The 18,960-nt window shown below is 42.5% G+C and overlaps 1 protein-coding gene across 1 annotated transcript in view; it reads right to left on the reverse strand.

Annotated features, from left to right (window-relative positions):
- Positions 1 to 18,960, reverse strand: part of nts (neurotensin) — a 39,345-nt gene that overhangs the window by 10,810 nt on the left and 9,575 nt on the right. Inside the window, exon 3 of the mRNA XM_034175903.1 lies at positions 680 to 880. Coding sequence (XP_034031794.1) covers positions 680 to 880 — 201 coding nt within the window. The remainder of the gene's footprint in view (positions 1 to 679; positions 881 to 18,960) is intronic.

Raw genomic sequence — 18,960 nt, forward strand, 5'->3', positions numbered from 1 at the left:
AATCTACTGGTACCTTCTTTGCCATGTAACAATAAGAAATATACTCAAAACCTGGATTAATCTTTTTAGTCACATAGCACTACTATTATTCTGAACACTACTGTACATAAGCATACCAAACGGCAAATGTCAGCTCTCCACAGTTTGTCCATGATCGAAGTTATACAAACGCAGAGCTTTTTGTCTTTTCTATATTGTGTCGCAAGCCGGTGTTTTTTTTTTTTTTTTTACACGCCCACAAACAGAGACAGTGGCGGAAGACATCAAATGCACTACACTTCTCACTCATGGTAATGGCACCATGACACTTAACTAAACTGACTAAACCAAATGAACGACAAAATCACAATAAATCAATAATACTAACAACACTGTTAAACTATGAACAATAACATTTAAAACCCCAAACTCACATGGTGCATTGCAGCACTGCGTCCATTGTTCACTGTTAGCGAGTTCTATCAACTTTCCGTTTTAGCAGCATTCATCCTAGACCAATAATACATAAGTATACTAAACAGCAAATGTCAGCTCTCTCCAGTTTCTCCAAGATCGAAGCCATACACATGAATGCACATAGAGCCCTCTTGGCTATTATAATATAGATGATGTTGTCAATGGGGACATGTTCCCTATTCCCCCATCAGTTTACACACCCATGCATTTAGGATGTACTCACCTGCTCCTCTCGGCCCTGCAGTGCCCGGCAGATGTGGCGCAGACTATACAGCTCCTCCAGCAGCCGAATGCTCCCCTCCCTCAGCTCTTCTTCCTCCTCATCCTCGCTGCTCCAGGCCCCCTGACGCAGGCTGTTCACCAGGTTGCACAGGTTGGCCAGTGACACACGCCAGTAGGGGGCACTCTGCTTATTCTGTTTCAACTGCACAGTGGGAACAAGAGTGATTATTTGAAAAGGATTAGATTAGAAATTAAAATCAGCAAGTAATTACTTTTACAAGTTCATAGCCTGACAACAGCAAGTGATTTCTTCAAACCCTGAATCATGTTTCAGTTATTTTGCATTTTATGTTTCTTTGTTCAGTGTCATTATGGCATTTTGAATTTTATCTTTTTGTTTGTGTTATGACCCATCATGCAATCAATAATGTTTTCCATGCTATTAGTGTTTCATTAGCTTTGTTTATTTGTTTCCTGAGATGAATAGGATGTGTAGGCCATAGTCATTGAGTGGGGCCACAACATTTCTGTGAGTCAGACAGAGAAGCATAAAGATGAAAGCATATTCAGTTCTGAAATCTTGCATTTTGATAAAGATTAGGAACAGTGAACCTCCTGTCGTGGATTGTTTTTGTCATGTGGGGATTTATGTATTGTCTTTGTGCTTATGTTAAGATTTTCTTGTCTGCTTTTTTGACTGCACTCTCTTATCTGGTGGTTGGGTCTCCCACACCTTGTTCCTTTTGTTTGCCATGCCCCCTTCCCGGTTGTGCTCCCACACCTTTGTTTCATTTTTAAACCCTCTCCTTTTCCCCACACCTTTGCCAGTTCCTTAGTTCTTGATCTCGAGTTTGCTTTGCCACTTTCTGAATCTGTTTGTCTGTTTTTGACCTCAACCTTGTCTCATGTTTTGGATACCATTGCTGATTTTGGCTCGCATACCTGTGAACCGACTTTTTTCTGTACAACTCCTCACTCGAGTGGAGGAGGAGTAACAGGAAGACAGAGGTAAGGAATGAGAAGAACAGTAGTATCCAGTAAACCAGTATTGATCAGTATGTCTGCTATTTATATTGTGTATTTGTGTTTATATTTGCAAACTGTTTTTCCCTTTTTCACTTTTGATACTCTGTGTGCTTCTTACCCTATGTGTGGCTATACAATGCTGCTGGAACCTCATTTTCCCTGAGCGAGTCTTCCCAAGGGATCGATAATGTTCTATCTAATCAAATTAAAACCCTTTATTTACACTATGCTCTTGTGTGAGTCTCACTTTTGTGTCCAACTTTTTTTGGGTCCAGGTCCTTGACACCTCTTGTATGAGCCATGTTGGCATCTTTTTAACAATATAATTTGCCACATCCTTTAACATATTAGTGTAAATAGGAATGTTGGCACAATGGGACATGTCTGGGCTTGTTCAACCAGGCATGTGCAAAGTAGGGCTTTTGTTTTCACTTATGAAGCCTTGTTCCTAATCATAGGATCTTGGTGGCCACTAAAGCCTCATTTCCACTGACCGGTGTGGGTCAGTACAGCACAGTAAGGTACGGTTCTGAACTGTTAGTTTGGCTTGGCTTGTGTTTCCACCACCAGCAGTACCCTTTGATTGATAGGTGGAGCATGTGTAATTTAACTTTATTATTATTAGCAGTATTATTACCTCCGCCAAGGAGGTTATGTTTTCGGTCGAGTTTGTTTGTTTGTCTGTTTGTCAGCAGGATAACTCAAAACGTTTTGAACGGATTTTGATTAAATTTTGTGGAGTGGTTGGAAAGGACAAGAGGAACAAGTGATTAAATTTTAGTGGTGATCCGGATCACGATCCGGATCCAGGAATTTTTTTAAAGATTCTTCACCATTGCGGGATAGGGGGAATTTTGACATTCTAGTTTCTACCTCCACAAAAACAAGGCAGAAAGGCTTGAAAAAATTAGGGTGTAACAGAGTCAAATGTTCTATCAAACAACAAAGTTTGGTGATGATCGGATCCTGATTCCGGATCTGGTGATCCAGAATATGCAAAAATATAGGGAAAATGGAAAATGTGTCAGTGTGAGGTGACAAATGAAGCTAGAGATGCACAACTAACAGCAAATTGTAGCTGAATCTGTACTGATTCAGTAAGGTGTCATCAGATTTGATGTCGCTTCAAATGTTATGGAGCTAGATCCAGAAGAAAACCGCCATTACCGAAAAATCGTTTTTATACAATAACTTTTGAACTAATAAAGACATAAATGTGATTCCAAGTTCTAATGGTATGTTTTCATGGTCAAGGATGTCAAATATAAAGGAAAGAAAAGTGTATGTATCATAGTTTTGGTTGTAACACTGAATTGTTGAATAGATCACTGTGCCAAGGAGGGAATCTCTTTAGGGTCAGTGACCCTATGGCCTTGTTTAGAGAAGTGTTTCATAAATGTTAAAAAATTCATATATTTGCAGTTTAGTTGAATAATAAATTGAATTTTGTCTCTTATTTGTTTTTGTCTATAAGCACATGCAATATCAATAACAGTGCTCAGATGACAGTAGCTTCTGGGAAAGGTGCAAGTTGCAATAAACTGTGATGCCAAGCACTAAGGATACATGCTATCCAGTCACAGCAGATGAAACTTTTTTACTACTGAGCAAACATCATTGTTCGACTTTTTTAGGTTCAATGATTCCACGGCGTGTAGATGTTATGGTGTCAGTGACCCCATGGCCTTGGCAGAGGTTTGCACTCTCTGAGTGCTTCTAGTTGTTTTATTGATTTAATTTATGTCTTGGTGGCTCATTAATGGAATTTATTTTTGTTGCAAATAGAATGCTGAAGAGAGGAATGTCTGTGGTTAATGCTGGTATAAATAAATGGAGCAGTGACACTTTCAACTTTTAAAATGCTATTTTTTTCTTCTCGTTGGGAGGACAAACCACTGCTGTCCTCTGGTTCAGGCTGAAAACACACCTGGAACGGGAAATTGAAGGACATGCTGCATTTATTCTTTCCACAATAAGGAATTTCCAAGTATTTCCAAACATCGTCTTCCAAAATAAGAACATCTAAAGTGGATAACAGTTTCCATCAGGCTGTGATGGCTGGCCATTATTATATCAAAGGAGTGGCTTCAGGATAACTCTGTGAATGTCCTTGAGTGGCCCAACCTGAGCCCAAACCTGAATTTGATTGAACATCTCTGGAGAGATCTGAAAATGGCTGTACACCAACGCTCCCCATCCAACTTGATGGAGCTTGAGAGGTGCTGCAAAGAGGAATAGGCAAAACTATCCAAAGATAGGTGCACCAAGCTTGTGGCATCATATTCACGAAGACCTGAGGCTGCAAAGTATTGAGCAAAGGGTGTGGATACTTATGCAGATGTGATTTCTTAGGGGTGTTTTATATAAATTTGCAAAAATTTCGAAAGCACTTTATTTATGTTGTCATTGTGGCGTACTGTGTGTAGAATTTTTGGGGGGAAAATGAATTTGCTTAATTTTGGAATAAGTGAAGTGCTGTGAATACTTTGCAGATGCACAGTAAGTTGCACCTGCATATAAGTAGCAGAGCCAAGCCTTTCTATCTAGTGGCCTACCTTATACTCTGGAAAATACTTTATTTGTACTTAAGTTTAGTGGTCTACTCCACAACATTTCACAAAGAAATATTCCATTGTTTGCCTCATTTATGACTATCCCTTTTTGAATCTGCACTGAAATGTCATGTAAAAGCTGTCATGTAAAAGATGTTTATCACCTTTATAATGCATATACTACTTGTGACTTTTACTCGAGGCCATCACATACGGCCATTGGGTATTGCAAAGATTTGGTGTCCATCCGTCTGTCTGTCTGTGCTCAGCATAAGTCCAGTCCTATTACTGCCAGAGTCTTCAAATTCACAGGAAGCATTCTTGGGACACAGTTGGGACACTTCATTTATATGTTTATATAACGTGTTTCTCAAATATTTTGTAAAATCTAGTGAGAAATAAATTGAAAACACTGTTTGTGGAACCTAATAACACTTCTGAGGTGATTTACATATATATATATATATATATATATATATATATATATATATATATATATATATATATATATATATATATATATATATATATATATTTACTTGGCACTGGGATACCAATTGAACAAATGCAAATTATAAAGACAATGCTAATACGGTCGGGAGTATTTTAATATTGTTTATATTTTTATATGCACTAAGGTTTTATGAACGCAGGGCATTTCCACTGTATATGGCTTTGTCCAACGTGTCCCTTCAACTGTGTGTATCTTGTTGTCATTACGATTCTTTTAAAGAGTGTTCTGTGGTGTCACTGCCTTGTAGGATGTGATCGCTCCAGTTTGTTTACTCTTCAAGATCTTGTATGCCAACAAAGAGTTTCAACAGAGGTTTTGGATATAAAGCATTCATTACTTTCTGAGAAAGTTACAGATCTACATCTAAATGTTTCAGTATTCTCCAGTGTTGTGAGAAACACCATTTTTCCAAACTTTACACCAAACTTTTATCTCAGAATCCATGACTACTGGAGGCGGACATTGTCAGGAAGAAACTGATTATATTGTCTGAGAGCTATTTCCTGTTTTTGTAAGTCATATGCTGCATTCCAGACAAAGTGGGATGTCAGAATTTCCTCTTTGAAAATTTACCTCTCAGCCCTCAAAGCAGTCGTGCTCCTTCATAAGAAGTGTAAAAAAGAAAAAAAATAACTTAAAAAAGAAGTAAATCAAGTAAGCACGATACAGTGCTCCCCCTATATTAAGGCCACCTGTACTACAGACTAAAAATATTTGAGGGGGAAGCATGAATTATGGGGAAAACATTGCAAATTTATTGACTAATGTAAAGTCAGAGACAAACCATATCTTTCACTCAATCTAAGTTCAAAAGCTCACAACACAAGAAAAGTCACAAAAATTATATAAAACCAAAATAAGATCAGTCCACAAAACAGTTAAGCACATAAAATCTTTAAACTTGCCCAGCAACATCTGATGCCTTGGAAACGTCATACATTACCATAAGAACATGGTGCAAGAGTTTCTTCCTGTAGTGCATCAGTGTTTGCATGAATGTTGTTGATCTGTGTTTTACCAACACTAAAATCAACAGTTAACTTTCAGGAACCTTCTCCTTTCTCATTCAAATGAATAGCTTTTACATTTTCTTCTAATGTTAAGGGCCCCTTCACACAGAGTGCGAAGTTTGGACGAAGTGCACACTTAGTGAGCATGACGCAGGAATCGTGTGCAAACCATGTAATGTCATCCCTGTCGCCAACGCCTCATACACCTGTTGCTACAAATATTTGCGCACACAAGTGCCTGAAAGACAAAGTGTGCGCTGTGCGAACCCATAGCACCCTCAGGTGTCGGCCAAATTCCAGGTGACACTCACAAACACCTAACACCGTTCACATGGTACTTAGAAAATGTGTGGCCAGTCACACTCTTGGCACGACAAGAGACTGCAGACAATCACTGTTGTACTGTTGTGAAATTTGTCTAAGTTCCCCATGAGTGTGACTTTGCAAACACACACACTGACACGCGGGTGTGTGCGTTCCACTCACGGGAGGTGTGGCTTCCGACAGAAGCAGATGTGGTGACCTGTTATTCTGGACATTCCAGCTACACAACACCTACTGTGTTTGGACAGTCATGGACAAACAACTGTCCACTGTGAGGTGCGTGTGTCTGATTGCTGTATTTACGTGGACATAAATAAAACATATATCACCATGGTGGCGACAAGCTGCAGCAAGCAAGCGCGTGCACAGAGCGGACACTGACCGTTGAAACAGACCCTCAGATCAGAGCACACAGCGGGTGATCTGACCGTCACGTCACCCACGTGAGCTCTGTTCAATAGAGGTGGGCGATACCAGGAATTTTGGTATTGATCCGATACCAAGTAAATACAGGCAGAGTATCACTAATATCGATACCGATACTTTTTCATATTTAAGCTTCATAGATCCAAAGGATCCAAAAGACCTAGGACAGAATTTCGCCAAACATTGTACGTGACAACATAATACTTTATTATCACAATCAACATTTTTGTTTAAAAAATATCACTCAACACAACTTAAAACAAAATCTCTTCAATCAATCAATCAATCAATTTTATTTATATAGCACCAAATCACAACAAACAGTTGCCCCAAGGCACTTTATATTGTAAGGCAAGGCCATACAATAATTACGTAAAAACCCCAACGGTCAAAACGACCCCATGTCAGCAAGCACTTGGCGACAGTGGGAAGGAAAAACTCCCTTTTAACAGGCAGAAACCTCCAGCAGAACTAGGCTCAGGGAGGGGCAGTCTTCTGCTGGGACTGGTTGGGGCTGAGGGAGAGAACCAGGAAAAAGACATGCTGTGGAGGGGAGCAGAGATCAATCGCTAATGATTAAATGCAGAGTGGTGCATACAGAGCAAAAAGAGAAAGAAACACTCAGTGCATCATGGGAACCCCCAGCAGTCTAAGTCTATAGCAGCATAACTAAGGGATGGTTCAGGGTCACCTGATCCAGCCCTAACTATAAGCTTTAGCAAAGAGGAAAGTTTTAAGCCTAATCTTAAAAGTAGAGAGGGTGTCTGTCTCCCTGATCTGAATTGGGAGCTGGTTCCACAGGAGAGGAGCCTGAAAGCTGAAGGCTCTGCCTCCCATTCTACTCTTACAAACCCTAGGAACTACAAGTAAGCCTGCAGTCTGAGAGCGAAGCGCTCTATTGGGGTGATATGGTACTATGAGGTCCCTAAGATAAGATGGGACCTGATTATTCAAAACCTTATAAGTAAGAAGAAGAATTTTAAATTCTATTCTAGAATTAACAGAAAGCCAATGAAGAGAGGCCAATATGAGTGAGATATGCTCTCTCCTTCTAGTCCCTGTTAGTACTCTAGCTGCAGCATTTTGAATTAACTGAAGGCTTTTCAGGGAACTTTTAGGACAACCTGATAATAATGAATTACAATAGTCCAGCCTAGAGGAAATAAATGCATGAATTAGTTTTTCAGCATCACTCTGAGACAAGACCTTTCTAATTTTAGAGATATTGCGTGAATGCAAAAAAGCAGTCCTACATATTTGTTTAATATGCGCTTTGAATGACATATCCTGATCAAAAATGACACCAAGATTTCTCACAGTATTACTAGAGGTCAAGGTAATGCCATCCAGAGTAAGGATCTGGTTAGACACCATGTTTCTAAGATTTGTGGGGCCAAGTACAATAACTTCAGTTTTATCTGAGTTTAAAAGCAGGAAATTAGAGATCATCCATGTCTTTATGTCTGTAAGACAATCCTGCAGTTTAGCTAATTGGTGTGTGTCCTCTGGCTTCATGGATAGATAAAGCTGGGTATCATCTGCGTAACAATGAAAATTTAAGCAATGCCGTCTAATAATACTGCCTAAGGGAAGCATGTATAAAGTGAATAAAATTGGTCCTAGCACAGAACCTTGTGGAACTCCATAATTAACCTTAGTCTGTGAAGAAGATTCCCCATTTACATGAACAAATTGTAATCTATTAGATAAATATGATTCAAACTACCGCAGCGCAGTGCCTTTAATACCTATGGCATGCTCTAATCTCTGTAATAAAATTTTATGGTCAACAGTATCAAAAGCAGCACTGAGGTCTAACAGAACAAGCACAGAGATGAGTCCACTGTCTGAGGCCATAAGAAGATCATTTCTAACCTTCACTAATGCTGTTTCTGTACTATGATGAATTCTAAAACCTGACTGAAACTCTTCAAATAGACCATTCCTCTGCAGATGATCAGTTAGCTGTTTTACAACTACCCTTTCAAGAATGTTTGAGAGAAAAGGAAGGTTGGAGATTGGCCTATAATTAGCTAAGATAGCTGGGTCAAGTGATGGCTTTTTAAGTAATGGTTTAATTACTGCCACCTTAAAAGCCTGTGGTACATAGCCAACTAATAAAGATAGATTGATCATATTTAAGATTGAAGCATTAAATAATGGTAGGGCTTCCTTGTGCAGCCTGGTAGGAATGGGGTCTAATAGACATGTTGATGGTTTGGATGAAGTAACTAATGAAAATAACTCAGACAGAACAATCGGAGAGAAAGAGTCTAACCAAATACCGGCATCACTGAAAGCAGCCAAAGATAATGATACATCTTTGGGATGGTTATGAGTAATTTTTTCTCTAATAGTTAAAATTTTATTAGCAAAGAAAGTCATGAAGTCATTACTAGTTAAAGTTAAAGGAATACTCGGCTCAATAGAGTGACTCTTTGTCAGCCTGGCTACAGTGCTGAAAAAAAACCTGGGGTTGTTCTTATTTTCTTCAATTAGTGATGAGTAGTAAGATGTCCTAGCTTTACGGAGGGCTTTTTTATAGAGCAACAGACTCTTTTTCCAGGCTAAGTGAGACGCCATTTCCTCTCCAACTTACGGGTTATCTGCTTTAAGCTGCAAGTTTGTGAGTTATACCATGGAGTCAGGCACTTCTGATTTAAAGCTCTCTTTTTCAGAGGAGCTACAGCATCCAAAGTTGTCTTCAATGAGGATGTAAAACTATTGACGAGATACTCTATCTCACTTACAGAGTTTAGGTAGCTACTCTGCACTGTGTTGCTATATGGCATTAGAGAACATAAAGAAGGAATCATATCCTTAAACCTAGTTACAGTGCTTTCTGAAAGACTTCTAGTGTAATGAAACTTATTCCCCACTGCTGGGTAGTCCATCAGAGTAAATGTAAATGTTATTAAGAAATGATCAGACAGAAGGGAGTTTTCAGGGAATACTGTTAAGTCTTCAATTTCCATACCATAAGTCAGAACAAGATCTAAGATATGATTAAAGTGGTGGGTGGACTCATTTACATTTTTAGCAAAGCCAGTTGAGTCTAATAATAGATTAAATGCAATGTTGAGGCTGTCATTCTCAGCATCTGTGTGGATGTTAAAATCGCCCACTATAATTATCTTATCTGAGCTAAGCACTAAGTCAGACAAAAGGTCTGAAAATTCACAGAGAAACTCACAGTAATGACCAGGTGGACGATAGATAACAACAAATAAAACTGGTTTTTGGGACTTCCAATTTGGATGGACAAGACTAAGAGTCAAGCTTTCAAATGAATTAAAGCTCTGTCTGGGTTTTTGATTAATTAATAAGCTGGAATGGAAGATTGCTGCTAATCCTCCGCCCCGGCCCGTGCTACGAGCATTCTGGCAGTTAGTGTGACTCGGGGGTGTTGACTCATTTCAACTAACATATTCATCCTGCTGTAACCAGGTTTCTGTAAGGCAGAATAAATCAATATGTTGATCAATTATTATATCATTTACTAACAGGGACTTAGAAGAGAGAGACCTAATGGTTAATAGACCACATTTAACTGTTTTAGTCTGTGGTGCAGTTGAAGGTGCTATATTATTTTTTCTTTTTGAATTTTTATGCTTAAATAGATTTTTCCTGGTTATTGGTGGTCTGGGAGCAGGCACCGTCTCTACGGGGATGGGGTATTGGGGGGATGGCAGGGGGAGAGAAGCTGCAGAGAGGTGTGTAAGACTACAACTCTGCTTCCTGGTCCCAACCCTGGATAGTCACGGTTTGGAGGATTTAAGAAAATTGGCCAGATTTCTAGAAATGAGAGCTGCTCCATCCAAAGTGGGATGGATGCCGTCTCTCCTAACAAGACCAGGTTTTCCCCAGAAGCTTTGCCAATTATCTATGAAGCCCACCTCATTTTTTGGACACCACTCAGACAGCCAGCAATTCAAGGAGAACATGTGGCTAAACATGTCACTCCCGGTCCGATTGGGGAGGGGCCCAGAGAAAACTACAGAGTCCGACATTGTTTTTGCAAAGTTACACACCGATTCAATGTTAATTTTAGTGACCTCCGATTGGCGTAACCGGGTGTCATTACTGCCGACGTGAATTACAATCTTACCAAATTTACGCTTAGCCTTAGCCAGCAGTTTCAAATTTCCTTCAATGTCGCCTGCTCTGTCGCCCACCTCTACTGTTCCACATGGCGCGGTGTCTGTAGAAGGAAAGGTGATGTAACACAATGGTAAACATACCACTGTCCCAGGTTTTTTGAAACGTCTTGCAGGCATCCATTTAAAAATCAACAAATATTTGCACAAAAACTATAAAGTTTATCATTTTGAACATTCAATATCTTGTCTTTGTGGTGTATTCAGTTGAATATAGGTTGAAGAGAATTTGCAAATCATTGTATTCTATTTTATTTACATTTTACACAACGTCCCAACTTCATTGGAATTGGGGTTGTAAAACTACTTCTGCTTTCAGCAGGATAAGCAGCATCAAAACACTTTGAACAAATGAGGCAGTGAGGATTCTGTCTTACATATTTTTACAACATTGTGATTGCTAGTGCAACTTACACCTTTCAAAATTTCTTATAAATTGTCAGGCACAGAAGGACCTCCTCACTCACAGTGATAAGACTAGATGGGACGATGACATCAGCTGCAGCTTGTTGTCTCATAATCACGTTTGAGGGCTTTAAGACGATGGGTGGCCCCTGTGTGGGCCCTGCCTGAGGGCCTCCTTGCATGTGGGCTGTGGATCTTGCACACAGTGCTGCAAAGATTTGTGGGTGTCACTGAGGACAAATAGAGATTTAGAAGACAGAGTAAAAATGGTCACAAAGGCTCCAAGGCTGACTTTGCTTTTGTTATTTATGAACAACAAAGGAACCCTGCTGAGTATTGAAACCTGTCATGTTTGTCTGCCAGAGGAGATGTAGTGATGGCTGTACAAACAGTACAAGCTTCAACCTTTCATCCATTTAAACTTTTTATTTCATTCTAGAGCAAGTTGAGCGGTAAGAGGTGTAGTTTTTGAAGGTTTTCAAATCTCACATTTAGGGTCATGAGGATGACTGCTAGTTTTTAACTGTAAAGGACAGATGATAGTCCATCCCAGCCTTGTGCAGGTCTACAGTTTTGTCCCTGGTGTCCTTAGACAGCTCTTTGGTCTTGGCTATGGTGGACAGGTTGGAGTTTGATTGATTGAGTGTGTGAACAGGTGTCTTTTATACAGGTAAGTTCAAACAGGTGCAATTAATACTGGTAAAGAGTGCAGAATAAGAGGGCTTCTTAAAGAAAAATGAACAGGTCTGTGAGAGTCAGAATTCTTGGTGGTTGGGAGGGGGTCAAATACTTATTTTATGCAATAAAATGTAAATTAATTATTCAAAAATCATACAGTGTGATTTTCTGGATTTTTTTTTTTAGATTCTGTCTCTCACAGTTGAAGTGTACCTACAATAGAAATTACAGACCTCTCCATTCTTTGTCGCAGGGAAAACCTGCAAAACTGACAGAGGGTCAAATACTTATTTTCCCCACTGTGTGTGTGTGTGTGTATATATATATATATATATATATATATATATATATATATATATATATATATATATATATATATATATATTCCATGGACCGGGCTGCCGGGACACCCGCCCTCGACTGCCACCCAATCCTCTCTGCACCCAACCCCTATGGCCCCCTCTGCAGGTGGTGAACCCACAGGAGGGTGGGCTCACGTCGCTCTTTCGGGCTGAGCCCGGCCGGGCCCCATGGGCTAAGGCCTGACCACCAGGCACTTGTGCGCGAGCCCCAACCCCAGGCCTGGCTCCAGGGTGGGGCCCCGGCTCCGCCATACTGTGCGACATCTCAGTCCTTGATTTTTTACTGGTCATGGAGGTTCTGAACTGCCCTTAGTCTGACCAGTCACCTAGGACCTGTTTGCCTTGGGAGACCCTACAAGGGGCACAAAGCCCCCGACAACATAGCTCCTAGGATCATCCGGGTACGCAAACTCCCTCACCACGATAAGGTGGCAGCTAGAGGGGGAGAGAGTTTGCCAGAAGAGAGATTCTGGCAAACTGTCCGGCGCCTCAGGAGGCGGAAGCAGCTCTCCACCAGCACTGTTTATGGTGCGGGTGGGAAGCTGTTGACCCTGACTGGGGATGTTGTTGGGCGGTGGAAGGAATACTTCGAGGATCTCCTCAATCCCATTGTCACGTCTTCCGAAGAGGAAGCAGAGACTGGGGACTCAGAGGCGGACTCATCCATTACCCGGGCCGAAGTCAACGAGGTGGTTAGAAAACTCCTCGGTGGCAAGGGTCCTGGGGTGGATGAAATCCGTCCTGAGTACCTTAAGTCTCTGGATGCTGTGGGACTGTCTTGGCTGACACGCCTCTGCAACATCGCATGGCGATCGGGGACAGTGCCTCTGGATTGGCAGACCGGGGTGGTGGTCCCTCTGTTTAAGAAGGGGGACCGGAGGGTGTGTTCCAACTATAGGGGGATCACACTCCTCAGCCTCCCTGGTAATGTCTATTCCAGAGTACTGGAGAGGAGAATTCGACCGATGGTCGAACCTCGGATTCAGGAGGAGCAGTGTGGTTTTCATCCTGGTCGCGGCACACTGGACCAGCTCTACACGCTCCATCGGGTGCTCGAGGGTTCATGGGAGTTCGCTCAACCAGTCCACATGTGTTTTGTGGATCTGGAGAAGGCGTTCGACCATGTCCCTCGAGGCACCCTGTGGGGGGTGCTCCGGGAGTACGGGGTCCGGGGTCCTTTGCTAAGGGCTATCCGGTCCCTGTACGACCGCAGCAGGAGCTTGGTTCGCATTGCCGGTAGTAAGTCAAACCTGTTTCCAGTGCACGTTGGCCTCCGCCAGGGCTGCCCTTTGTCACCGGCTCTGTTCATTATTTTTATGGACAGAATTTCTAGGTGCAGCCAGGGTGTAGAGGGGGTCTGGTTTGGGAAACACAAAATCTCGTCTCTGCTGTTTGCGGACGATGTGGTTCTGTTGGCTTCATCAAATCAGGACCTTCAGCGTGCACTGGGGCGGTTTGCAGCTGAGTGTGAAGCGTCCGGGATGAAAATCAGCACCTCCAAAACCGAGGCCATGGTTCTCGACCGGAAAAAGGTGCTTTGCCCTCTTCAGGTCTCTGGAGTGTCCTTGCCTCAAGTGGAGGAGTTTAAGTATCTCGGGGTCTTGTTCACGAGTGAGGGATGGATGGAGCGTGAGATCGATAGACGGATCGGTGCAGCATCTGCAGTGATGCAGTCGCTGTATCGGACCGTCGTGGTGAAGAGAGAGCTGAGTAGGGGGGCAAAGCTCTCAATTTACCGATCGATCTACGTTCCGATCCTCACCTATGGTCATGAGATTTGGCTCATGACTGAAAGAATGAGATTGCGAGTACAAGGGGCCGAAATGAGTTTCCTCCGCAGGGTGGCTGGGCGCTCCCTTAGAGATAGAGTGAGGAGCTCAGTCACTCAGGAGGAGCTCGGAGTCGAGCCGCTGCTCCTCCACATCGAAAGGAGTCAGTTGAGGTGGCTTGGGCATCTTTTCCGGATGCCCCCTGGATGCCTCGCTGGAGAGGTGTTCCGGACACATCCCATTGGGAGGAGGCCCCTGGGAAGACCCAGGACACGCTGGAGGGACGACATCTCTCGGCTGGCTTGGGAATGCCTTGGGGTTCCCCCGGAGGAGCTGGGGGAGGTGTGTGTGGATCGGGAGGTCTGGGCGGCTTTGCTTGAGCTGCTGCCCCGGCGAACCGACTCCAGATAAAGCGGAAGAAAATGGATGGATGGATGGATATATATATATATATACGAGGGCTGTCAATAAAGTAATGGTCCTTTTTATTTTTTTCAAAAACTATATGGATTTCATTCATATGTTTTTACGTCAGACATGCTTGAACCCTCGTGCGCATGCGTGAGTTTTTCCACGCCTGTCGGTGACGTCATTCGCCTGTGAGCACTCCTTGTGGGAGGAGTCGTCCAGCCCCTCGTCGGAATTCCTATGTCTGAGAAGTTGCTGAGAGACTGGCGCGTTGTTTGATCAAAATTTTTTCTAAACCTGTGAGACACATCGAAGTGGACACGGTTCGAAAAATTAAGCTGGTTTTCAGTGAAAATTTTAACAGCTGATGAGAGATTTTGAGGTGATTCTGTCGCTTTAAGGACTTTTCACGGTGCGAGACGTCGCGCTGCGCTCTCAGGCAGCGTCATCAGCCTGTTCAAGCTGAAAACCTCCACATTTCAGGCTCTATTGATCCAGGACGTCGTGAGAGAACAGAGAAGTTTCAGAAGAAGTCGGTTTCAGCATTTTATCCGGATATTCCACTGTTAAAGGAGATTTTTTTAATGAAAGACGTGCGGACGGATCCGCGCGTCGGGACGCAGCCGACGCGGTGCGGCGGCACAGGAAAAACACCTCCGTGTTGATAACCATTTGTAAAATCCAGGCGGCTTTTGATGGCTTTCAGTGGAGTGAGTATATGAGAAATTGTTTAACAGGCAGGACATGTTCCAACTTGTCCTTAAGGCTTTCAACAGAGGTGTTTTTCCTGTGGCGGAGCGTCGCGGCGGCTGCGTCCCGACGCGCGGACCCGTCCGCACGTCTTTCATTAAAAAAATCTCCTTTAACAGTGGAATATCCGGATAAAATGCTGAAACCGACTTCTTCTGAAACTTCTCTGTTCTCTCACGACGTCCTGGATCAATAGAGCCTGAAATGTGGAGGTTTTCAGCTTGAACAGGCTGATGACGCTGCCTGAGAGCGCTGAGTGACGTCTCGCACCGTGAAAAGTCCTTAAAGCGACAGAATCACCTCAAAATCTCTCATCAGCCGTTAAAATTTTCACTGAAAACCAGCTTAATTTTTCGAACCGTGTCCACTTCGATGTGTCTCACAGGTTTAGAAAAAATTTTGATCAAACAACGTGTTATGTGTCGGACGCAGCTCGGAGAACCGACCAGCGTTTGAAGGACCCAGTATGAAATAAGCAGAGCACGGTACAAAGGCTAACTGAATTTAATACATAACAGTGATCATAATAATAATAAAAGGTGCGGTCTGGCGTGGTGCGCTCCCAGCAGCGCTAATGGTCCGGAGCCAGAAGCTGTTTCGGACCCAAGGACCCCGCCGACACCCCCCAGGTGGCCGCAACAACCGAGTCTGTGAAAGAAGGAACCATTATGTGAGTCCACACTCTACACACAGAACACTTAAAGGTGTACAAACAGCAAACACTTCCTGGCTTGATTACTGATCAGCTTCCAACCTGCAGGCATGGAACATCCCGTTCACAAATCACCACCGCAGTGGAAGCTGATACATGACTAACATACAGCTCAATACAATAAGGTGTGAGGGACACCACATTTACTGACTGTATAACTGTTAGTCACAAAATCCAACGTACCTCAGGAAGTGTGCTGACGAGCGTGAGACCTCACCCTCTCCTCTTTCACAGACCGTGCATCAAACCTGGACATTCTCAGCGTCCGCTGCTGATGAGATGGCTCCCAAGACGACGATCTCACCCGTCTGGTCACAAGGTCGAGTCTCTGGCAAATGCACACTGTGCACTTCAGTCTTAAATGCCAACATACTCCAATCCCTCCAGATGCACCTCAGCTGTGAGTCCTGACGAGTCGCAGGTGATCAGGGTGAAGTCCTCCTAACAGCCTCAGCAACACAGCCACTCAGTCCCAAATGCACGCCACCTGGGAGGAAACACAAAAGGCAAACAAACCAGCAGCCAGGCCCCCCCAGCCATACAACACAACGCGCCAGTCTCTCAGCAAATTCTCAGACAAAGGAATTCCGACGAGGGGCTGGACGACTCCTCCCACAAGGAGTGCTCACAGGCGAATGACGTCACCGACAGGCGTGGAAAAACTCACGCATGCGCACGAGGGTTCAAGCATGTCTGACGTAAAAACATATGAATGAAATCCATATAGTTTTTGAAAAAAATAAAAAGGACCGTAACTTTATTGACAGCCCTCGTATATATATATATATATATATATATATATATATATATATATATATATATATATAGTGTCTCAAAAAATGTACCCAAAAGTACTCTGAAATATGAATACCAGGAAATGGTTTTACTGGGAAATAATGGTGTTTTTCTCAGTTCAGGAATCCTAAAGTTTGTTCTGCAATACATTAAAGTCCAGGAAAAATGCTGCGGTTGACCGTAATTCAGAGAACAAAAATCATTGAATTCTGTGCAATGCATCCTAAGGGCAGACTTGCATCTATTTCCAAACAAAATTCAGTCTCAGAGCAAACTAACTCCCAGCAAATGGTAAGGACACTTGAATTTGTTAGGTGGCTTTCTGGAAAACTGGAGACGGTGATTTGTTTCGAAAGAACGTCAGATAAGGAGGTCACATTGATCATGTGGTGTAAAAGATAAAGGGTTAAAACATCAAAAAGGAAAGACTGAACTAAAAACTGCACTGAGGAGAAAAATTACATGCTTTGGCCACATGGTCATGCAGAAAATATCTGATAATATTGATTGTTTTTTCTGTGCTGTCAGAATATTTTGGGTACAATCCCAATTCCATTGAAGTTAGGACGTTGTATAAAATATAAATAAAAGCAGAATACAATGATTTGCAAATCCTCTTCAACCTATATTCAATTGAATACACCACAAAGACAAGATATTTAATGTTCAAACTGATAAACGTTATTGTTTTTGTGCAAATATTTGCTCATTTTGAAATGGATGTCTGCAACACGTTTAAAAAAAAAACTGCAATGGGGCAAAAAAGACTGGGAAAGTTAATGAATGCTCAAAGAACACCTAATTGGAATTGGAGGTGAGTGTCATGATTGGGTATAAAAGGAGCATCCCCAACAGGCTCAGCCATTCACAGGCAAAGATGGGGTGAGGATCACCACTTTGTGAACACTGTGAAAAAATAGTCCAACAGTTTAAGAACAATGTTTCTCCACTTTCAATTGCAGGAATTTAGGGATTCCATTATCTACAGTCCATAATATAATCAGAAGATTCAGAGAATCCGGAGAACTTTCTACACATAAGCAGCAAGGCCAAAAACCAACATTGAATGCCCATGACGGTCGATCCCTCGGGCGGCACTGCATTAAAAACCAACATCATTGTGTAAAGGATCTTACCACGTGGGCTCAGGAACACTTCAGAAAACCATTGTCAGTTAACACAGTTCATCGCTACATCTACAAGTGCAAATTAAAACTCTACCGTGCAATGTGAAAGCCATACATCAACAACATCCAGAAACACCGCCACCTTCTCTGGGCCTGAGCTCATTTGAAATGGACAGATGCAAAGTGGAAAAGTATGCTGTGGTCTGATGAGTCCACATTTCAAATTGTTTTTGGAAATCATGGATGTCGTGTCCTCTGGACAAAAGAGGGAAAAGACCATCCAGATTGTTACCAGCGCAAAGTTCGAAAGCCAGCATCTGTGATGGTATGGGGGGGTGTTAGTGCCCATGGCACAGGCAACTTACACATCTGTGATGGCACCATCAATGCTGAAAGGTACATCCAGGTTTTGGAGCAATACATGCTGCTATTCAAGCAACGTCTTTTTCAGCGACGTCCCTGCTTATTTCAGCAAGACAATGCCAAGCCACATTCTGCACGTGTTACAACAGCGTGGCTTCGTAGTAAAAGAGTGCGGGTACTAGACTGGTCTGCCTGCAGTCCAGACCTGTCACCCATTGAAAATGTGTGGTGCATTATGAAACGCAAAATATGACAACGGAGACCCCGGACTGTTGAACAACTGAAATCATACATCAAGAAAGAATGGGAAAGAATTCCACCTGCAAAGCTTCAACAATTAGTGTCCTCAGTTCCCAAACGCTTATTGGGTGTTGTTAGAAGGAAAGGTGATGTAACACAGTGGTAAACATACCACTGTCCCAGCTTTTTTGAAACGTGTTGCAGGCATCCATTTCAAAATGAGCAAATATTTGCACAAAAACAGTAAAGTTTATCAGTTTGAACATTAAATATATTGTCTTTGTGGTGTAGTCACTTAAATATAGGTTGAAGAGGATTTGCAAATAATTGTATTCTGTTTTATTTACATTTTACACAATGTCCCAACTTCATTGGAATTGGGGTTGTACATTTTTTAAGGTTATTGTTGTGTGGGCCGCACCAGAGGGCGCAGTTGCCATCCAGGAGCCAGGACTGACAGCTGTCAGCAATCACCATCAGCTGCACCATAAAGCCTGGAGGAGACACCACATCTCTGCAGAGATATCAGCTTACCATGCAGGTAACCTCTCAGCCATTTCTGTGCCGTTTGCACATTATTTGCTACTGAGTTTGCAGTCGTAACCTTTGTATGCTCGCAGCTTGGAGCTGTGTTTGTGGAGGTTGGAGGGAGTAGGCGTTTCCC

This window comes from Thalassophryne amazonica, chromosome 8 (assembly GCF_902500255.1).
Source record: "Thalassophryne amazonica chromosome 8, fThaAma1.1, whole genome shotgun sequence".
Lineage (NCBI taxonomy): Eukaryota > Metazoa > Chordata > Actinopteri > Batrachoidiformes > Batrachoididae > Thalassophryne > Thalassophryne amazonica.